This window comes from Pantherophis guttatus, chromosome 16, assembly GCF_059756535.1.
Source record: "Pantherophis guttatus breed Tessera chromosome 16, ASM5975653v1, whole genome shotgun sequence".
NCBI classification, from domain to species: domain Eukaryota; kingdom Metazoa; phylum Chordata; class Lepidosauria; order Squamata; family Colubridae; genus Pantherophis; species Pantherophis guttatus.
Window position 1 is genome coordinate 10,571,499 of NC_142078.1, and position 23,698 is coordinate 10,595,196.

At 44.1% G+C, this 23,698-nt stretch overlaps 1 protein-coding gene across 1 annotated transcript in view; it reads right to left on the bottom strand.

Moving 5' to 3' along the window:
* Window positions 1–564: 564 nt before the first annotated feature.
* The window catches only part of NIBAN2 (niban apoptosis regulator 2), an 83,583-nt gene continuing 60,449 nt past the window's right edge, over window positions 565–23,698 (bottom strand). The window contains exons 6-14 of the mRNA XM_034435695.3: window positions 21,875–21,990; window positions 20,371–20,475; window positions 15,645–15,807; window positions 12,290–12,477; window positions 11,842–11,997; window positions 10,611–10,727; window positions 8,666–8,773; window positions 5,207–5,318; window positions 565–3,934 (exon numbers count right to left, since the gene is read on the bottom strand). Coding sequence (XP_034291586.2) covers window positions 3,195–3,934; window positions 5,207–5,318; window positions 8,666–8,773; window positions 10,611–10,727; window positions 11,842–11,997; window positions 12,290–12,477; window positions 15,645–15,807; window positions 20,371–20,475; window positions 21,875–21,990 — 1,805 coding nt within the window. The 3' untranslated portion in view covers window positions 565–3,194. The remainder of the gene's footprint in view (window positions 3,935–5,206; window positions 5,319–8,665; window positions 8,774–10,610; window positions 10,728–11,841; window positions 11,998–12,289; window positions 12,478–15,644; window positions 15,808–20,370; window positions 20,476–21,874; window positions 21,991–23,698) is intronic.

Below are 23,698 nucleotides of genomic sequence, written 5' to 3' on the forward strand. Positions count from 1 at the left end.
CTGGCAAGACCAGGCAAACTTGATAAAATTGGTTAACACAATCAGACTAGCATTCTCCGCCTCAAGTTCAAAAACTCCCATCTCTTGAAAAATGAAGGAGGAGCTAGGCCTGCCCCAAAATTAGGCAATGCAGTTTATATATATATATATAAAGGCTGTATGTATGTATGTATGTTCCAGCATAACTCTGGAAGGCCCCGAGCAATTTCAACCAAACTTGGTACACAGATGACTTACTATCTGGAAACAAATACTGTGGGGGTAAGACACCCCTAGAAGTGTGTGTGTGTGTGTGTGTGTGTGTTCCAGCATAACTCTGGAAGGCCTCGAGCAATTTCAACCAAACTTGGTACACAGATGACTTACTATCTGGAAACAAATACTGTGGGGGTAAGATACCCCTAGAAGTGTGTGTGTGTGTGTGTGTGTGTGTGTGTGTGTGTGTGTATTCCAGCAAAACTCTGGAACGCCTCGAGCAATTTCAGGATTGGGATAAAGAAATATCTGGGCAATGCCGGGTTATCAGCTAGTGTCGTATAAAAGAGGAGATGGGGTGAACTAGGATTAAATAAAGCTGATTTTTTTATTAATATATAAGCACATTCTCTTAAACATTTGGTATAAGATTTGCAATATATACTATCTTCGTTGAGAGAGAGAGAGATAGAGATAGAGATAGAGAGAGAGAGAGAGAGAGAGAGAGAGAGAGAGAAGGAAAAGAAGCTTTGGTTCCCAACCATAAGGCATTAAAAGATGGTAGAATCCGAGTGAACAATTTCCCCTCTCCTTCTCCACTCTCTGAAACCATTTCAAAGAGGAATCACTACAAATATTTTTTTTTAAAAAACAGGCAGAGTGAAACTGGAATGTTACAGCAGCAAATCGAGATGAGGTGGGCAGTGTTGAGTAAGGTGTTTGGAACACGGGCAGTTTGACCCAAGGAGTCTTCCTATTTCTGGATCTGCTGAAGATCATCTCCTTTCCTTAATTGGCACCACAATTTCCTAGAAGTTGAATTCCAATCATTATTATTATTATTATTATTTTGAGATTATGGAATTTCCCCTTCAAAAGAGCAATCTTCTGCCAGCAGATCCTAATTGACTCAGGGAAAAGCACCCATATTTTGCTTCTCCCATCCATGAAAATGGAGGATGGGGAGAAAAACCCAACAAGGAGAGACGTTATTTCCATTTTGAGGGATGAAGGTCCTGGGAAAATTGGTTCTCGTAGGCCCATTCATCAGTCAATCCAGTCAACGCAGAGATGCTTAAGAGAGAATCCTTCATCCCTAAATTGGAAGAGGACAACGGCCTTCCCAGAAGACAGAAGAAGCCGCTCTTCCCTATCAGCGATGTAGAGAAAATCCAACTTGAACTAACCCAACACCTTCTCCAGAACAGAAACCATTCAGATGTCACCAAGATTCGCTATCACTTTGGGGCTGCTCTCAAGGCAGAGCTTGACGTTAAAAACGAGAATAAAATGGGACCTTCAAGGAGGTATTAAAAAACACCAAGGCCTAACCATATTGTCCGAAGTCCTCCAGGGATGGATGAAGAGATGGATAAGTGGTAGGGACGTGCGTGTAGGTGTATATAAACGTGGATTGGAATGGGCATGTTGTAAATCCAGTGCTAGAGGTTGGAAGCTCAGCTGTGGCTTCCAACTTGCAATCCACTTCACAGATTCAGAAGGGAGGAGAGAGAGGGAAATGTACTCGGGTTTATAAAGGCAGGTGAGATTCAGAAGGCCACGCTCCTGATTCCCACCTGTTATTTCACTTTTGCCCATGTCTTTAGCCAAGACCCCTAATTTTTTTTACAGTTCCTATTGAAACCAATCCTTCTCTGCAAGAACATGACTGAATTGCTAAACGTAACCGGCCAGAAACTGCCAAAGCGAAAAGAAAGACCATCTTCCCTTTTGTGTCCGTCCCCCCCACCCCCGATAAATCGTTACTGCCACCACACCAAGTGCATTTAAAAAAACAAAACAAAATTGGAACCTCGATGGCTTCCCACTAGGCTGAAGACTTATGCATACAGGATCTCTCTTTATAGGATCTCTGCTGGTTGCTTCTAAAGTTATTCTGCTCCTTTGCTTCCCTGGGAAGAGAGGGGAGATCCAAACATTCATTCAGCAGACAACCTGTGCAGGTGAACTAAGGATGCCTGAACAGGCCAAGATAACAAACTCCTTAACAATCCTACATAAGCATGACATATACTGGTTCCTTGTTCTCGTGGAACATCCTTGACTGACCAATTAAGACATAAGGTCCTCAGCCAGCAGTCCCCACTGAAATAATTTAAATTCCTATAGCAGTCTCGTCGTATCCATCAACTTTTGCCGTTCCATTCCAAAATCAGCAAGCCTTTGACAAATACACACCCCTTTCTCTAGCCCACATCCACGTGTTTCTAAAACATCTGCATGCTCCTACTTACTTTCTCCTGAAACTAGGGCTGTCCCATCTCTGTGTAACTTTTGGACCGAGATGGATGCCGAGGGGTAAGGACGCAATTGGACCAACTCCCACAGCAATTCTAGTGCTAAAAACATCTAGAATAGGAGGTCAAATTAAAAGAGATAACCATTCCTAATCATGAACACCGGGAGGTGAAGAGACGACCCCTCGACAGGAGAAAAGAGCCTTCTACCATCAACGGTTGGAAGAAGACAAAGGGATGGGACCATCAAACCAAGGTATGGGTCTAAAAGTCAAAATTAGTACCAGTCTGGATCAAGATGGAGAAACCCGATGGTTTCTCTCTTACGTTTTCAACGCTCCAGGCATTTGTTAGCATCTAAGATGAATTGAAGTCCCTTCTCCAGAACATCCAATCCAACCATACAACTTTGAGTCAGGGGGACTAGCGTGTTTAGATGTGTGTGTGTGTGTGGGAAACGCTCCAGTTCAAGACTAGAAAAATCACCCTGGTCCCCAAGAGATGTAGAACGTGCATTCTGGGGTTCCTCCCTTGCAATTCCTTCCCTCCCCCTCCTCCAAAGGCAGAACTTCTCCAGAAGAATCAAGTGCAACCTAAAGTCAAAGATGTTCCTATAACCAGCCTTGGATCGAGACTTGCCTTTGTGTCCTTCCCATCCCACAGGGTCCCCAAGTTCTGGTCTCCCCCTTCCGTGTTTTATCTGGCCGTGAGGAAATCCTCTTCCAAGGGGGGGAGGCTGATCTAGAACTGAGTTTGCACCCCTTCGCTTTCATCTGTGACCTTATGGCTGTTCTCCAGGGGAATCTCTGCTTCTGCCTTGCCGGTTTGGGCAGAGACCTCTTCCTCGCCTGTCTCTTTATTGCTGGGTTCCGGGCATTCTGCTTGGACTACTCCATCTGGAGCTGGGGTTTGCGTGAGGGCAACTGGAGGTGGTTCTGGGGCTTCCCGTTTCTCTCTATGGACCTCTGTGGAGGATTCCGTAGGACATCCATCTTCTGCTTGAGTGGTCTTCTCCTTCTCCTCCTCCTCCTCCTCCTTCCTGGGCTCTGGGGTTCCTCCTCTCTCTTGGGTAATAGTACCATTGCTCAATTGTTCCTCAGCCTTATTGCCATCCAGAGCTGGGACTTCCACCTCTTTCACCAGCAACGTACGGACCTCCTTCACACTGTCCGAGGAATCCTGTGTCTGAGGACTAGGACAGCGCTCGGACTTCTCTGGTTCTGAACCATCTGGAGATCTTTCCAAAGAACCCACTTCGTCAAAAGGCAGAGCACTTTCATCCATGTGGATTACGGAGACCACCTGTTTGGCACGGTGCTGCTTCTCGTCCAGGGGGTCTGTGTCTGATTCGCTGCCGTACTCCTCCCCCCAGTTGATGGGCGTCCCCTCGCCGAGCAGGTGTAGGTTGGGGTCGCTGTTGTGCATCACAATGCTGTCGCGGTATAGATTGTGCTTCCGCTGGACGGCGGCCTCTTTGACGGCTGAAATAAGGGCGTAAAGAAAAAGGGGGGGGGGAAAGAGCACGTTGACAGTCAATTTTCCCAAGTCAAGTAAGAGAACCAGTTCTCCATTTTTTTTGAAAAAAAAGAACAACAACAACAGCGAATAATATAAGAACGTGCTATTGTCTAAATCTTGGAATGTTTTAATCAATGCAATTGACAGTGGGACAAATGCAGATGGAAACTTTTGTACCCTAAGCAAAATAATATTTAAGGCAATATTTTCCAAGCCAATGTTCCAGAGGACTATGGGATTGTTCCTTTACATCCAACAAACCATGTTGGTTAGGGGAATTTCATGCATCCATCATCCACCCATCCACCACCCATTCACCCATCCATCCATCCACTCACCCATCATCCTGTCAGCGTTCCAACTAATAACCCCAACAAAACGACACTCCGAGGTAGGCAATTCCTCAAAGTTCCATTTTATTAGGGAAATTATATTGGCACATCTGGGAAAACCCGAATCTGAGAGTTTTCCTGACCCAAAAGGAAGTCAAAGATCCATCCCCTGCACCCACAAGTCCATCACATGACCCAATCATATCTTCACACCAGCTGGAGACAATCCCCAGCCTCTCCCATCCAGGTGCAGGGCAGTTGTCCTTGACTCCCAGAAAAAGGAATGTTGTTATGGCTAAACTTCCACTGCTCCTTGCAATCCCCCCTCCTGCTTTCCCAGGCACTAAATGTGGCAGCTCCGAAGCTCCAAAGGAAAAGATGGCTTCCAGGGCTGACACATCCATCCACTCATTCACCCATCCATCCATCCACTCATCATCCATCCATTCACCCTTCATCCATCCATCCATCCATCCATCCATCCACCCATCCTCCATCCATCCATCCATCCACCCATCCATCATCCATCCATCCATTCACCCATCATCCATCCATCCATTCACCCACCCACCCACTCACCACCCATCCATCCATCAATTCACCCATCATCCATCCATTCACTCATCCACCCTTTCTCCATCCATCCACCCATCATCCATCCATCCATCTACCCATCCATTCATCATCCATTCACCCATCATCCATCCATCCATCCATCTATCCAGTTAGTTTAGAATAATGGGAATTCAGTTTAACATCTCTGAAAGATATCAGATTGGATGGCAGTTTACAAAGATGCCCCCTGCTACAGTAGGATGTACAAACAGCATCTCTCCCTATCACCAGTTACAGCTACAATCAGCTACAATCCTATTCAATCAAAACCGAACCAAAGTCTCTTACCCATCATGATATCTTTCATCACAGACTGGAGGACCACCTCTTCATACGTGTTTTCCACCAGAATGAAGCGGGCAAAATCTTCAAAAATCAGCTCCTGGAATCTTGAGAGGTCCTAATGAGAAGGGGGAAAAAAAAATCACACCGTTGAGAAGTTATCATGGACCTAAGGCCCACAATGATACAACCTGTAGGATCTGCTCTTAGAAAGAAGAGTAAGGCCACACCTGGAATACGGCATCCAGTTTTGGTTGCCACATTACAACAAAGTTGTTGAGACTTTGGAAAAAGTGCAAAGAAGAGCAACTAAGATGATTAAAGGCCTGGAGACTAAAACAATGTGAAGAACGTTTGCAGGATTTGGGTTTGGCTAGTCTAGAGAAAAGAAGGACTAGGGGTGACATGAGAGCAGTCTTCCAGTATTTGAGGGGCTGCCACAAAGAAGAAGAAGGGATCAACTTATTTTCCAAAGCACCAAAAGGCAGGACAAGAAACAACGGATGGAAACTAATCAAGGACAAGAAGCAACCTGGAATTAAGGAGAAACTTCCTAACAATGAGGACAATTAACCAGTGGAACGGAAGTTGCCTCCAGAAGTTAGTATAGTATAGTTTATTGAATAGCCCGAAGGCCTTTTCAAACAAAACAGAAGAGAAAAAGGGAAAAAGATAAAACAGTTACAAAAATAGCAATCTAAAAATATATGATAGATGACATTAAAATTTTACCATATCAAATTTCAATAGCTAAGTTGCCAAGACTAGAAGACTAGATAACCCAAATAGGATAGCTCCTCTCTAACTGAGCTCATCTTTCTTACAATCGATAAAATTTTCCTTGATATAACTGGCTCGTATTGCCGTCAACCTTTTAAGGTATCGAGTGATCGCTCTTACCAGGGGAGGAGAGTCAGCCCTCAACAGAAATGCTAATTTTTGGCTTATATTCCAGTGGGGAAATTTATTTATAATTGGGGACAGATATTGATTTCTAACTTCCTGATAGAGACTACATTCAAATATTATATGCGCCGTGTCCTCCACGACGTTTACCCTACATATGCATATTCTTTTGTCATACGGGATTTTCCGATAACGGCCGAATCTAACGTTGGTATCTAGAAGTTCGAATCTAAACTTAACAAATAACTGTCTCTCCACTGATGGAATTTCTAAATATAAATACTTTTCCAGGGTGAAAGTTGTTTTAACTGCTGTCAGCAGTTTAAGGGACCTCCAGAAGTTGTGGGTGCTCCATCACTGGAGGTGGTATAGGATTTCCTGCTGGACTAGAAGACCTCCAAGGTCCCTTCCAGCTCTATTCTGATTCATTTATTCTACGTAGCAGCCCATCTACTCTCCATGGCAAATCCAGGTGGCCTCACAGAACGGTTGCCCCAAAGGAGCAACAACGATTGAGAAACAAAGCAAGTGTGATCAGGGAGTTCAAAACATCTTCTTCCCTGAAGCCAACGTGGGCCCACAAAGTCTTTGTTGGAAATGAAATAAATGTTCAGCACTGGGCGTTTGTTTGAAAGCAGGTCAGAACTGCCGTGTAATTTTATTTTAATTAAAAGCATCTCTTCTCTCTTTTTTTAAAAAAAAGACAAATGAAATAAGAAGGCCAGAAGGGAGATTTTATGGGAAGGTTAAGCATCCATAGGAATCCAGCAGGTTTCCCCAGTTTTAAAGAGCCTTTTGAAATAATAAGGGTGTCAAGCCTGCCACATTTAGTGCTGAGGAAAACTGGGAGGGGGGAATTGTATGGAGCTGGGGAGATATGTAGTCAAAATAACATTCCTTTCTGCAGAAATACTGCAGAAAAAGCAATGGCTACCAACCTGCCTTCCACGGAGGACCTGTATACCGCACGAGTCAAAAAGAGGGCTGTGAAAATATCTACAGACCCCTCCCATCCTGGACATAAACTGTTTCAACTCCTACCCTCAAAATGACGCTATAGAGCACTGCACACCAGAACAACTAGACACAAGGACAGTTTTTTTCCCAAAGGCCATCACTCTGCTCAACAAATAATTCCCTCAACACTGTCAAATTATTTATTAAGGCTGCATTACTATTAATCTTCTCATCGTTCCCATCACCCATCTCCTCCCACTTATGACTGCATGACTGTAACTTTGTTGCTTGTATCCTTACTATTTATATTGATTGTTTCCTAGTATGATTTGATTACTTATTTGTACCCTATGACTATCATTAAGTGTTGTACCTTATGATTCTTGATGAACGTATCTTTTCTTTTATGTACATTGAGAGCATATGCACCAAAGACAAATTCCTTGTGTGTCCAATCACATTTGGCCAATAAAGAATTCTATTCTATTCTATTCTATTCTATTCTATTCTATTCTATTCTATTCTATTCTATTCTATTCTATTCTATTCTACCCTACCCTACCCTACCCTACCCTACCCTACCCTACCCTACCCAAGAGGTAGTACCTGATCCATTTGTCAGGATTCTAAGTAACACCCCCAACGAAAGAAGACTCCGAGGCTTGAAGTTCCTCAAAAGTTCCATTTTATTAGAGCTGTCATATTGGCACATCTGGGAAAACCAGAATCCAAAAGTTTCCAGGTTTTCCCCACCCAAAGGAAAGTCCAACTCCCTGCCCAGCACCCACATGTCTATGACATGTTCCAATCCAAGCACCATCCCAACTGGAGATGCCTCCCAGTTCCAGCCCTCCAGGTGCAGGGCAGGATGTCCTTGAGTCTCTGAGAATATTAGATTTCTGCATCTTCTTGCTGGTAAACACAAACCACCTACCGAACCTATAATTTGGGGGAATGGGCATTTGGACACTGCTAAAATAAGGGACATCTATTCCCTTCTATTGATAACATTTGTAAACTCAGAGCTCAACTCCGAAGTCTTTGGTGCCCTCTGGGCTGGATTGTTTTCTTGTAGACCTTTCATTGCCCAACTAAGTATCATCATCAGTGTTGGTGTGACTTGTTCCCTGCTTATATCCAGTACCGCTGAGCTTGGTTATTATTTTCTTGCAAACGTTTTCATTACCCCTCTAGGTAACATCAACAGTTTGCAACACTATCAACCGTTTGCAACAATATGCAACAGCTGATGCATATAAACGGAGAGAGCAAATCCTACTCCCTTCTAGCACTGATGATGTTGCCTAGCTGGGTCGTGAAACATCTGCAAGAGAACAACCAAGCTCAGAGAGCACCAAGGACCCCACAATCCTCCTCCTCCTCCTCCCCCTCTCCATACACCCCACTATCTTCTAGCCCTGATATAAGTGCTGATGCATATAAGCAGGGATTTCATTCCTGTCAGAGCTGAAGAAGCTTCTTGGATGAGAAGCAAAATGTCTTCAAAAAAACAACAACAACAAGAAAATCCAGTTGCCTCCTAGAAAAGCATCTTTGGGACAACCATGACCTGGATGACCGAGAATCTCTACAGACCCTTACCCCTTTGCAAGTGGGAGCCAACTTCTTCAGCAGGAAAGGGACCGTGACCTGCAGCAGAGCTTCTCGAAAAAATTTCTTCCGCACCGTGCTGCTGTCGTAATCGTATTTCTGAGGACAAAACAGATCAGAATCACTGTTAGGAAATGGTTATTGTCTAACTAGTTGGTCAAGCAATATATAAACCAACAATGTATGTTTGCAGTCAAAAGGTATTATATTGCTTTAAGACTGTGTTGCATCATCCTGTATCCTGATTGGCTAAGCTCTGTAGCCAATGTACTTAAGGGAAGCCTGAATCATGGCTTGTGTGGACACTACACCGCTTATTTGCTGTTACTCTCTGCCTGATCTCTCTGCATGATCACTGTTTGATCATTGCTACATGTTGCTTTCTACTATTTATTGAATGTTTTAATATTGAACTTGTTCCTATTTGAAATTCAAGAAGAACTGTTTTATTGTGTATGACAACTGGTAAGAAGACTTTGTACTTGAAATATTCCTGGATTGATCTTTTAACTCTCGCCTTATCTGTGTATGACTTGGGATTGTTTTTGGACTTTGCTTTACTTTTTCCTAAAAGTAAAAGACTACCACAACTCAGCGTGTTTGTATATTAACTGTGATTGTTCACAACCATTCCCAGTCGCTTTCATGCGTATACTCAAGGGGTACTCTGCTCAATAACCCACAACATCGGTTATGAGCCAAGAATAGCCTTAACAATCACAAATGATGGTTGTGAAGCAGATCATGGGAAGCTTCACTAATGAAAGAGCTGCCCTCCTTTCTCAAGTTGGCATGGATGAACACATCGTGTTTTTTTTGTCCCAAAGAAAACTCTTTGGGTTGTGCTGCTTTTCAAGCTTTCATAAGCACTTGGATGAAAAAGCAAGAAACAAATAACAATAGGGTGAAGGACATATGGGAAGAGGAACAATACAACAGATGGTCAGGAGAAGGGCGTTGCCTGTTTGCACTCAAAAACAAAAAGATTAGGCAGATAAGGTTATAATGCTTGAGCTACATCCCTCGTCCTACAAAAGCTTTGGATGTGACCTTTCAGAAATTGCTGCCAAACTATTATTATAAATCATTATAAATATGAGTAAAGCGACATGCTATTATATACCAGGCCGATAAACTGAAATTAATTTTAATCTCCTTTAAGCCAAATTAAAATTAGCTATGGTCTCAGCACCTGATTTCCAAATGAAGATGGTGCTTCATTCGGGGTCTACTTCTTCCAGGAACCACCAACCAATCATCCACCCACCCACCCACTTACCCATCCATCCATCCACCCACCCATCCACCCACCCATCCACCGAAACAACCATCCACCTATCCATCCATCCTTCCATCCACCCACCCATCCACCCAAACAACCATCCACCTATCCATCCATCCTTCCATCCACCCACCCATCCACCCAAACAACCATCCACCTATCCATCCATCCATCCACTTACCCATTCATCCACCCATCCATCCAAACATCCATCCATCCAACCAACCAACCATCCACCTACCCATCCATCCACCCACCCATCCACCCAAACAACCATCCACCTATCCATCCATCCATCCACTTATCCATTCATCCACCCATCCATCCAAACATCCATCCACCTATCCATTCATCCAACCAACCAACCGAACCATCCATTCATCCAACCAACCATCCACCTACCCATCCATCCATCCATCCACCCACGCACCCACATACCCATCCACCCATCCAACCAACCAACCAACCATCCATCCACCTATCCAATCATCCATCCATCCATCCATCCATCCATCCATCCATCCATCCATTCACCCACCCAAACATCCATCCATCCATCCATCCATCCATCCATCCATCCATCCATCCATCCATCCAACCCAACCCAACCCAACCCAACCCAACCCAACCCAAGACACAGGGTGGTGACCTTACCTTGAGCACCCGCTCCAGGATGCGCTGAATTGTCTTGCACAGTTCATCTTTGCTCAGCGACTTCCCCAGCTCCTGATGGAGAAGAGTCTCAAAAGTATAGACTGTGTCATCCATTTGCTACAGCATCAAACAAGGAAGCGATGGGAAAAAAGAGAAGAAACAACAGTTGTGATTAGCATAGAATGGGGGGCAGGGGTAGAAGGTGGGGGAATCATTGCACAAATGTTGCTACTTAGTTATTTGCATCGGATCATTGGGACTTAAGCCTATAATGATAGGATTCGCACGATGATATTATTTTTGGTTTTCTGTGGATGTCTGTTGACTAAACCAAATATGCTTAGAACGTCAGGAATAATTACAGAGAGGCCACCAGATCAGAGATGGGAAAACCTTGTCCTTCAACAAAATAATAATCAAGAGGATGAAATAGCAATTCTATGAAAAAGGATTACAGTAAACATTGGAGCCAGAAAGGGGGCACACCCATCTGCACGGAGACCCATGAAAGCATACATGGCACATGAAGAGAACAATATATTTCTTCCCCTGTCATGATAGCAGTAGCACTTAGACTTATATACCGCTTCACAGTGCTTTACAGCCCTCTAAGGGGTTTACAGAGTCAGCCTGTCATATCATCATTTTAGATCGTCAGTACAACGTGTCCAAGCCCTTCCATTAAAGAAAAATATTTCTAGAAGCCAATATAGCACAAAAAGAAAGACAGAATTATTGTAAATTTTCCTGGTCACTAGAGGGCTCCAGTTGTCTTAGAAGTTGGGAAGGGCCAGCCCACATCTGGCTGGCACTGAGAAAGAAAGAAAGAAAGAAAGAAAGAAAGAAAGAAAGAAAGAAAGAAAGAAAGAAAGAAAGAAAGAAAGAAAGAAAGAAAGAAAGAAAGAGGAAGGAAGAAACAAACAAAAAAAGAAAGAAGGAAGGAAGGAAGGAAGGAAGGAAGGAAGGAAGGAAGGAAGGAAGGAAGGAAGGAAGGAAGGAAGGAAGGAAGGAAACAGTTACCGTAATATTTGGGGCAGCTAACTGAATTCTTTCTCATAATTTGGACCTCTTGAAAAGATGGGCACGTTCATGGATTGTAGGCTTCTATCAATGGCTTTTTGACCAAGGTATCTGTCTTAAATTGCTGGAGATCAGCAATGGCTTCTGAGCTGGCCATAACATGCAGGAGCCCATTTATTGACACAAGTTCTTTCTTAAAGCATTCCCTTACCTGCCTCATCAGGATTTGGGCACGCTGTTTGAACACGGAGGCACTGGAGACATCAAACCTCTGCTGGAGACCTTCCAGCTTCAGCTGGTCCATCTTCTCATAGCAGGACTGCATCTTCACGGGATGGAAAGCGAGCTGAGAAAGCTTCTCCATGTACTGGGTGGGGGCGGAAAAGAAGGATTTAGAAGGTCCAACATCTCAGCAAAGATAGACAACCCCAACATCTTTCTTGCTAAGGGCAACATAGTCTTTTTAAAGGATTCCTCCACATCAATCCCTACATTTGAGACCTTCAAAAAAAATAAAAAGAGAGGCAAGGAGAGACCTCTGAAAACAATTTTGATCAACTCTCCCTCCAACACATTGTTGTCCAGGCTCGCAACTTTTTTGCCACCCAAAAGAACGACTCCGTCTGCTCGTTCTTGTTCCCCTCAACATTTGCCTTTACCTCTCCCAGCTTCTCTATCCCTCCTTCGTTGACAATATTCATGTTCATGTCAGTGACGTCCTTGAAGAAGACTTCCCGAACTTCAGTAAATCCCTGGCTGGTGGGGATCATCAGGGCTTCCAAAATGGAACTGATGTAGGGTTGGACATGATTCCGGACACAGACCTCAGCTTTGGAGAAGACGGAGGCTGGAGGAGAAGAATAGTAGAAGGACAACTCAGACCCACCATCTCTGTTTATTTAAGAAACCCAACAAGCCCAATCCAGATTGCCCAAGAGAAAAGAAACTGTGGTGGATCTCCATCCAGTAAAATAGATATGAGGAACCTGTAGTTCTCCAGATGTTTTTGAATATCTAACTATCTCAACACCTTCAGGAAGCCACACCCAATGGACCTAGCCAGTTTGGGCAACGATAGGCAACGATGGGAGATGTAGTTCAGTAACTTCTGGAGTGTTGTGGCCTGCCAGCGGCCAGAGGATCTGGCAGCAGATTCAGACAGTGAGGAGATTGGGGAGAAACATGAGCCAGTCCTGGAGTCTGGGGAAGGCTTTGATGAGGGCTCTGCGTCGGAGGCAGAGATGGGGCCAGGGCCGTATGCCAGCTATCAGCTGCCTTCGGAGTCAGACATCAGTGAGGCAGAAGAAAAGCTGGAGCCTGTTCCCAGTATGTGCACGTGCAGAGCTGCTAGGAGAAGGAAACAGCTAAGGAACAAGGGTCGACTCAGGAGTAAAGCCACAGGTGGAGGGTGAATGGGAATAAAGAGGAGCGAAAGGGGAGGGGAGTTTGCAGGAAACAATTAGTGAACATCTGTTCCTGCATTCTTGCCAAGTATTGTCAGTTACAGTGTGGAGTCTGAAAGATATCGGCCTGGCCACTCTCCAAGCCCGATAAAGGTCGGTAATTGTGAACGATCTTGAAAGGCCGTGAGAGAGGAAAGACTTTGCTGGAGAGGAATTCACTGTCAATTAAATAAAAGGGGTTTATCGGGACGAGGACTCGGCTTCGTGCTGCTGGGGAAGCCTAGGTCAGAACATGGAGCAGGGGGTTGAACTAGAAGACCTCTACAGTCCCATCCAAGCCTGACTGTTCTATGGCTCAATTCTTCCAAAACATGCCACGACGAGAAGAACGTTGCAAGGTTGATTGGAAGTAAAAATAGAGCTGCGATAATGAGAATTATGCAAACATTTTATCCTAGGCATTTTGTGAAGGAAACATATTGATTTTTTTCCCCCAGCTCTTATTAATAACAGTAAACAGATTTGGACGGGACCGTGGAGGTCATCTAGCCCAACCCCCTGCTCATGCAGGAGATCTATTCCTTTCCAGACAAATGTCTGTCCAATCTCTTCTTAAAAGCCTCCAGGGATGGAGCGGCCACAACTTTTGAAGGCAAGGCATCCCACTGGTTTGATCGTCCTCACTGTTAAGGAATTTCCTCCTTCGTTCTAGGTTGCTTCTTTCCTTGATTGCTTTCCGTCCATTGCTTCTTATTTTGCCTTAAAAAAATAGCTCTACCTTCCTCATGAATGAAGGCCAATCTACATGTATATAGATATAGGCAGCAGGTGCCATCGCTGACTATTGGGGGTGAATCTTTGCCCCCCACAGAGAGGGCTCGCAATCTGGGTGTCCTCCTGGATGCACGGCTGTCTTTAGAAGAGCATATGACGGCCGTGGCCAGGGGGGGCTTTTATCAGGTTCGCCTGATCCGCCAGTTGCAGCCCTTTCTGGACCGGGACGCCCTACACACGGTCACTCATGCCCTTGTTACTTCCCGGTTGGACTATTGTAATGCTCTCTACGTGGGGCTCCCCTTGAAGAGCACTCGGAGGCTCCAACTGGTCCAGAATGCCGCCGCGCGGGTGGTTATGGGCGCAACTCGTTGTGCCCATGTGACACCCCTCCTGCACGAGCTGCACTGGCTCCCAGTGGTCTTCCGGGTGCGATTCAAGGTGCTGGTTACCGCCTTTAAAGCGCTCCATGGCATTTGACCTGGGTACCTTCGAGACAGACTTCTGCCACCAATAGCCTCCCACCGACCAGTCCGCTCCCACAGAGAGGGTCTCCTCAGGGTGCCATCGGCCAAGTTATGTCGGCTGGTGACACCCAGGGGGAGGGCCTTCTCTGTGGGAGCCCCAGCCCTGTGGAATGAACTGCCCCCGGAAATACGTAAGATCTCCGACCTCCGGGTGTTTCGCTGCGCTCTGAAGATCCTGTTGTTCCGCCAGGCCGGGCTATCAACATGATAATTTTAAATTGGGATATTTTAAATTTCTGGGGTTTTAAATGGAGCCAAATTTATTTAATAATTTTAAATTTTAAATGGATGTTTGTCTTGTGTTTTTAAATAGGCTGTACACCGCCCTGAGTCCTTCGGGAGAAGGGCGGTATAGAAATAATAATAATAATAATAATAATAATAATAATAATGATGATGATGATGATGATGATGATGATGATGATGATGATGTTGTTGTTGTTGTTGTTGTTGTTGTTGTTATTATTATTATTATTATTATTATTATTATTATTATTATTATTATTATGTCCCAGGATAATGTTGCAGGATTCAATCTAGGTCGGTCACCGGGACCAGAGGTTTTGTCTTTGTTTTGACTCATTTTGGAGCCCATCCTCAGGGAGCTTCTCTCTAGTACAGGTGTCAGCAACCTGCGGCTCCAGAGCCGCATGCGGCTCTTTGGGCCCTCTGCTGTGGCTCCCTATTGGGTGATTCCACCACTGGCTGGGCCCGCCCCTCGCCCTCCTCTGCCAGTCACTCCTCGCTTGGCCTGAAAAGGTAAGGGTGATGGAGAAGCGGCTGGGGCAGAGACAGTGAGATACAGAGAGAGGAGGAGAGAGAGAGAGACATAGAAAAATACAGAGAGGGAGTCATGTGACTGGTGGAAGTGAGTGACGTGGAGTTGGCCACGCCCAGCCAGGTTTTGTGGCTCCCGGTGTTTTCTTTTCTGTGCGAAAAGGGTCCAAATGGCTCTTTGAGTGTTTAAGGTTGCAGACCCCTGCTCTAGTTACCTACCTCTCTATTGTGGCAGCCCTTCAAGTATTGGAAGACTGCTATCATGTCTTCCCTTAGTCCTTCTTTTCACTAAACTAGACGTACCCAATTCCTGCAACCGTTCTCCATATGTTTTAGCCTCCAGTCCCCTCATTGTCTTCATTGCTCTTCTCTGCACTCTTTCTAGAGTCTCTGCATCTTTTCTTTTCTTTTTTTTTGTAGTGGGGTGATATAATACTAGCCGCCGGAATTATCCAAGAAGGTCAACTGGGTGTAGATATTACAATGGAAGAAAAATCCACAATTAGCAGTTAAAATTCACTGTTATAACTCACCCCGGATTTTGTTGGCCAGATGTTCCTTGGACTGGATGATCTGATCCATATCTGTCCGGATGATGCTCTTCATTTCAGGGATCTGAAGCTCACATTTGGCCACTAAAGAATCGTAATGGGAAGTCGCCTGGTCACACACCATCCTGTACACGGCATCTGAGATCTACCAAAAAGGGAACAATTGATGGCTGTAAGAAAAAAATTAGATCGGCCAACCCAAACAGGAAACTTTATGACTCTTTCTTTTTTTTTTAAAACGGGGAAGGGGGAAATCTAGCAAACCATAACGAAAGATGCAACGAACAAACAAAAAGGATGACTCGTTCATTGGACCAAATAAATAAATAAATGATTTGCTATAAACTGTACATTCCATGTTTATATTTATTTTATAGAAAGTTAGTTCTGTTCTTCAACCTGGAATAAGCTATAGGTTATAAAAAATATCAGGAAGGAAGGAAGGAAGGAAGGAAGGAAGGAAGGAAGGAAGGAAGGAAGGAGACAGGAATGAGAGAAGGAAGAAAGGGATTTTATTTTTTATTTATTTATTAATTTTATTTCTATACCGCCCTTCTCCCAAAGGACTCAGGGCGGTGTACAGCCTGATTAAAAGCACAAGACAGACAAAATTTAAAAATAATTAAAATTATTATATAAAGGCTCTATTATAAAACCCCTAATTTAAAATCCCATTTTAAAACCAATTAAAATCTTTACATTGATAGCCCCGCCTGGCACGGAGATCAGAGATTTTACGAATTTACGGATATGGGAGAAGGGAAGGAGGGAGGGAAGGGAAGGAGGAAGGAATGAAAGGAAAGGAAGAGATAGCAATGAGAGAAGGAAGGAAGGAGGGAGGGAGATATGAATGAGAGAGGAAGGAAAGAGACAGGAAGGAGAGAAGGAAGGGAGGAGGGAGGGAGTGAAGGAAGGAAAGAGAGAGGAAGGAGAGAAGGAAGGAGGGAGACATGAATGAGAAGGAAGAAAGGAAGAGTTATAGGAGGGAGGGAGGGAGGGAGGGAGGGAGGGAGGGAGGAAGGAAGGAAGGAAGGAAGGAAGGAAGGAAGGAAGGAAGATCGGTCTAGGCATGCTGCAATTGTGAGTTGTATACATTAGATCAGCTATCCTTTTTGTCTTCACTGCTTTCTAAAGTTTCAAGCAAACACCAGTTTTCATAGAAACATTGACATTAAGAAAAAAGTTAAATTTTCCAGGAAAGCTCAAAAGTCTGGTTTTCCTTGGCATTCCTGCAGGATCCACCCACTCACCGACAGACAGCCTTGGCATATAATCTAGAAATATGTACAGTATAGTGTATATTATGGGAAGAAGTCTTGGGCAAGGAAATGGGGAGGTTTACACACACACACACACACACACACACACACACACAAAAACAGGGTTTCTTTCGGAGAGATATCAGTGCCCTGGAAGACAACGCTACAATGCATTGATCGAGCAAACACCGAGTGTTGAATACTTACTTTTAAAAATAAGATTTTGTGTTGGCTCACAGGGCAATATTTATTCTCCCCCCCCCCCAAAAAAGCCAGATAGAATTATCTCCCTGTGAACTAAAAGCTAAATATACCCCTGTTTCAGTGGTGAAATCCAATTTTTTTACTACAGGTTCTGTGGGCGTGGCTTGGTAAGAATGGCAGGGGAAGGATACTGCAAAATTTCCATTCCCTCCCCACTCCTGGGAGTAGGATATTGCAAAATCTCCATTCCCACCCCTCTCTGGGCCCAGCCAGAGGTGGTATTTGCCGGTTCTCGGAACTACTCAAAATTTCCGCTACCGGTTCTCCAGAACCTGCTGGATTTCACCCCTGCCCTGTTTCCCTGAAAATGGGACCGAACCAGAAAATAAGACCTAGCACGATTTTTCAGGATGCTCGTAATATAAGCCCTACCCCACAAAATAAGCCCCTGTTAAGATTGTCAGCCAGATGGGTGCATTTAGTACTGTATTTCCCCCCAAAATAAGACCCAACCGGAAAATAAGTCCTAATGCGCCTTTTGGAGCAAAAATTAATATAAGACCCAATCCTATTTTCGGGGAAACACAGTAGATGGAGACTGGACACCCTATAGCTATAAACTGAAACCCACAGAAGCCTGTTTCTCGCTCCTTATCGTCACCTGGTCGTATTTTTCAAAGACATTTCTTGGATGATGCTTTTAGACCTTCAAGGTGTTTAAAAAAAAAGAAAAAGGTGTAGAGAAACTGGCTGGAAGGGTTTATTTTAGTTTTGTACCTGGCCGGCAGCCCAGATATTGATCAAATAAATATACAGTATAAAGGTGTGTTGGAGCAGGTTTTTGTTTTTGGAAAAGGCAGGGAGGGTGGGAAAAAGAAGAAGAACTTTTATGCCGAAATGAGGTCATGCCTAACGACACCCACACATAAACAAAATGAAAAACGGAGACTCCTTGTTTTACCAAGTCAAAAGCCTGCAGTGACATCAGTCTGCAAATATCTATCTATCTATCTATCTATCTATCTATCTATCTATCTATCTATCTATCTATCTACCTACCTATCTATATCTATCTATCTATCTATCTATCTATCTATCTATCTATCTATCTATCTATCTATCTATCTAGCCAGCCAGCCAGCCAGCCAGCCAGCCAGCCAGCCAGCCAGCCAGCCAGCCAGCCAGCCAGCCATCTATTGTATGTATATGTATATGTATATGTATATGTATATGTATACGTATGTATGTATGTATCTATCTATATCTATCTATTTATCTAATATCTCTATCTATCTATCTATCTATCTATCTATCTATCTATCTATCTCTATCTATCTATCTATCTATCATCTATCTATCTATCTAATATCTATATCTATCTATCTATCCATCCATCCATCCATCCATCCATTGTATGTATATGTATCTATGTATGTATGATGTATCTATCAATCTATATCTATCTATCTATTTATCTAATATCTATATCTATCTATCTATCTATCTATCTATCTATCTATCCATCCATCCATCCATCCATCCATCCATCCATCTATTGTATGTATATGTATCTATGTATGTATGTATTTATCTATCTATCTATATCTATCTATTTATCTTATCTATCTATCTATCTATCTATCTATCTATCTATCCATCCACCCACTCACCCACCCATCAACAGTCTATCAATCAATCTATCTCTATCATCTGTCCATCCACCCATCCCAAAATGTCACATTAAAAATTGAAATGAGAACAGGTCCAACTATGCAGGCACAAGATATCTACAGCACGATATTTCAAGGATGGAAGAGATTTCCTGCTAGTTCAGCAAAACTACACCTTCCTCCCAGATGACTCCTTGCTTCTGGAATTCACAACCCTCCTGCCCAGGGTGGCCCCGCCCACGATGGTAAGCTCACTTTTGCAGTCAAAGAGGACTAGTCACTTAGAAATGGAATGCAAAGAAAGAAGGTTGGGTTGACTGAATGTTGAGGAAGAGACCGGAATAATAACGTACTCTGTCTTTATTATTCCAACCTCTGGGCAAAACGATAAGTTTGTAAATTGAATAAACAGTAGCGGTAATTTATCTCGGGCATATTTCATGCACCTGACATCACGCAAATTAATATTTAGAGCAGAGTTATTAGCTTCTGGCAAACAGCACAGGGCAAGTCCCCGTTTCCCACAATCCTGCCACGATTTCGTTCACTGCCAATGTGAAAATGTCAGCAGCGGGGCACAAAGAGGGAGATTTTTCCCGGGCTTGGCCTAAAACTCCAAGCTTTGCAAAAGTGCAAATGAACTTTAGAGGAAAAAAATCCTACGGGAGAGGAGAACACCCACAAAGAAGAGGCCGAACACCGAGAGGAGTTTTTGGGTGGAGCATTAGAAACTTTAGGCCATAAGAACTGTTTACAGTTTCCCTTTTTTAAAGAACCAATCCTCATTTTTATACTAGATCCAATCTTTTCTCCCTTCTCCTTATCTATCTTCTCCTTCTCCTCTTTTTCCTTCCCCTTTTCTTTAACTGTTTTCTCCTTCTCTACATTCTCCTTTTTCTTCTCTATCTTCGCCTCCTTATCAATCTTCTCCTCTCTTTTTCCTTCCCCTTTTCCTTAACTGTTTTCTCCTTCTCTACATTCTCCTTTTTCTTCTCTATCTTCGCCTCCTTATCAATCTTCTCCTCTCTTTTTCCTTCCCCTTTTCCTTAACTGTTTTCTCCTTCTCTACATTCTCCTTTTCCTTCTCTATCTTCGCCTCCTTATCAATCTTCTCCTCTCTTTTTCCTTCCCCTTTTCCTTAACTGTTTTCTCCTTCTCTACATTCTCCTTTTCCTTCTCTATCTTCGCCTCCTTATCAATCTTCTCTCTTTTTCCTTCCCCTTTTCTTTAGCTGTTTTCTCCTTCTCTACATTCTCCTTTTCCTTCTCTATCTTCTCTCCCTTCTCTATCTTCTCCCTTCTCCTTTTCTCCTTCTCATCTATCTCCTCCTCCTCCTCCATCTTCCCCTTCTTTTCTCATTCTCATTTTTCTTCTCCATTTTCTCCTTCTCTATCTTCTCCTTCTCTCCTTTCTCCTCCTCATCTATCTCCTCTTCCATCTCTATCTTCTCATTCTCATCTATCTATCTATCTATCTATCTATCTATCTATCTATCTATCTATCTATCATCTATCTATCTATCTCTTCTTCCATTGCACCTTCTAGCAGCGACTTGCAACACAAGATGGTCCCTACCTGAATCCAGGCCCTTTGTCTCTCTTGCTCTTTGCCCTTCAGCCGGGGGCTAATCGTATTCTTCAGCTCAGGCAGGAGCTCCTCCATCACCAGGTTGCTCAAGATCTAGACAACAAAATAATCACAGCCTGTCAGTCACAACCATGTCCCCATTCACCTGCTGTTTCACAGACAACTCTCCCCTTCATTGGTTTATTATTTCATTCCCCTCATCCCAAACTTTCTCACTTAGAAGGAAGAGGAGTCAAATCTGGGAAATGAAAATGCTGAAGGCCCACAAAGCCAGGATTCTCCTCTCCCCTACTTCCCCACTCCTTCCTTCCTTCTTCCCTTCCATTCTTCCTTCTTCCCTCCCTTCTTTCCATTCTTCCTTCCTTCCTTCTATTCTTCCTCCCTCCCTCCCTTGTATTCTTCCTTCCTCCCTTCCATTCTTCCTCTTCTTTCCTTTTTCCCTTCCATTCTTCCTTCCTTCTTCCTCCCTTCCATTCTTCCTTCCTTCCTCCCTTCCTGCTCCCTCCCTTCCCTCCTTCCTCCATGTCCTCCCTCCCTTTTCCCAATTCCTTCTTCCCTTCCATTCTTCCTTCTTCCCTCCCTTCTTTCCATTCTTCCTTCTTCCCTTCTATTCTTCCTTCCTCCTTTCCATTTTTCCTTCCTCCCTTCCATTCTTCCTCTTCTTTCCTTTCTCCCTTCCATTCCCCCTTCCTTCTTCCCTTCCATTCTTCCTTCCTCCCTTCCATTCTTCCTTCCTTCCTCCCTTCCTGCTCCCTCCCTTCCCTCCTTCCTCCATGTCCTCCCTCCCTTTTCCCAATTCCTTCCTTCCTTCTTCCCTTCTATTGTTCCTTCCTCCCTTCCATTTTTCCTTCCTCCCTTCCATTCTTCCTTCCTTCCTTCCATCCTTCCATTCTTCTTCCCTCCCTTCCATTCTTCCTCCCTTCCTGCTCCCTCCCTTCCCTCCTTCTTCCATGTCCTCCCTCCCTTTTCCCAATTCCTTCCTTCCTTCCATTCTTCCTTCCTTCCTCCCTCCCTTCCTTCCTCCCTTCCTTTCTTCCCTCCCTCCCCTTGCAGTGCCAAATGCAGTTCTCCACCTCTGCTACATCCCTACTTCCCTGGGGACGACACGACTACAGTTTCCCATGGAAGACTTTTGCCCATGCCTCAACCGAGCCTCAAGTGTGGGTGTGCAACACTATAAACAGGGTGGGATGAGAGAGATGGCAAGTCTCAACCCACAAGCCTCTTGCTAACAACTTCCATTCAAGTCATCCAACAGCCGAAGGCACCAAACAGCTCTCGTCTACTCAACTGTTCCAACAGTACAAGGAAAATTGGCCAGCAGTTAATCAATCCAAGCTTCCTTTTCCTAATTATTTAAAAAATTATTCAAAATTGCATGCATTTAAGTCAGAGGAGGGTTGCCAAGGGGGGGGGGGGTTCAGAAGCCAACTAGCCCACCCCAACCACCCTGAAACTCAGAGCTAGAGCTTTCCAAATATATAACACTCACCTGGGCTTCGTTGCCACAAAGCATGTCCCAGGTGCCGTACTGCTCCTTCGACTGGCGATACATCCGCACAGCATCGGTGAATGCAGGAGCCTCAACTTTGGACTCTTCTGGAATCCCTGGAAAGGAGCGAAGCAGAAAACAGGCAGCTAAGATTATTTCACCCCCATTTTGAGACTCCTAAGAAAAGAATTCAATGGACCGGGGACCCCATGTGATGAATTCAGGCAGAGCTGAGAAGGTTTTGGTCCAAAGATCACCCTCAAAAAAACAAAGTCTATGATAGCCATCTCTCCATTGACACCTGAAGAGGAGGAGGGGGAGGAGGAGGAAAAAGAAGAGGAAGAGGAAGAGGAAGAGGAGGAGAAAGAAGAAGAAGAGGAGGAGGAGGAGGAGGAGAAAGAAGAAGAAGAAGAAGAAGAAGAAGAAGAGGAGGAGGAAGAGGAGGAGGAGGAGGAGGAGGAGGAGGAGGAGGAGAAAGAAGAAGAGGAGGAGGAAGAGGAGGAGGGGGGCTAAGGAAGAAAAGAATTAGAAGAATAAGAATGAGATGTAGGAAGAAAGAAGAAGGGGGAAGGGGGAGGAGGAGGAGAAAGAGGGCAAAAGAGAAGAATAAGAATGGGAAGAAGGAAGAATGGAGGAGGAGAAGGAGAGCAGGAGGAAAAGGGCAGAGGAAGAGAAGAATTAGAATGAAAGAAGGGAGAAGGAGAAGAAAGGAGAAAGGAGGAGGGCAGAAGAGAAGAATCAGAAGGAGGAGGGAGGAGGAGGAGGAAGAGGAAGAGGAGGGGAGGACTATAAATCTCAGCGCATTCATCCTGAATTACCTAGAATCAAGTGTTAAAAATATTTTCCCCAAATGGCTGGATTTGAATGTTTATCTTCCATGGCATCTGTTTTTTCTTTCTCTCTTTCTTTTATTCAACACTCAAGAAAAATTGTAAACTGTGGGTTACCCCCTGACAAAAACGTGCTTTTATATTTCGATCTTTCTAGCCCTGGTTTTCGAAAAGCCTTTATCCCTTCGTAATCTTGTCTCATCTTATCACTCTCCTCTTCCTCTTTTTTTTTTTGCATATAATTTTGTTTAATTTCTATTTCTCATGAACATATTTAGGTGTACAGTCTCTTATGCATCATTGATCATTCATCTTATTTTTGTAACTTTCATTTTTATTTGTTCGGGGCTGTTCTTTTACTGTTAATTTCTCCACCGTCTTAAATAACTGCTTTGATGCCAGCTGTAAGTTGCCACAACTGAAGAGAAGGAGAAAGCCACGCTTTCGTGGCGCTTGCATTCATTCCCAAGAGAAATGCCTCTCGTCTCGGGCCTTGAAACTGGCAGAAGTAAATCGCGGCGGGGAAAGAAAAAGAAAAAAAAATGGGAAAGATCCAAATTTCTATCCAGATTTCCATGGGGGAAGAACAAGTGAGAGAAAATGACTAAGGAAGATGCTGGGAGAATGAATCAGAGAGACGGCACCATTTCTCCGCTTCAAGCTTTGCAAAATTGACTCCCCCGCAGGAAGGAAGGAAGGAAGGAAGGAAGGGGGTTCCTCGTCAAGGCTTTCCCAATGGCATGTCTGGGATTCCTTCTTTGTGATTCAGGGGGAAAGGACTGCGGAACTGGAGAGGGAATGGAGAAATGAGTGGGTGGCTACTTTGACCCAACTCTCTTCTCTTCTCTTCTCTTCTCTTCTCTTCTCTTCTCTCTTCCCTTCCCTTCCCTTCTCTTTTCTCCTCTCCTCTCCCTTTCTCTTCTTCCCTTTCTCTCCCTTCTTTCTTTCAATTTCCCTTCCTTTCTTCCTCCTTCCTTCCTCTCTTTTCCTTCCT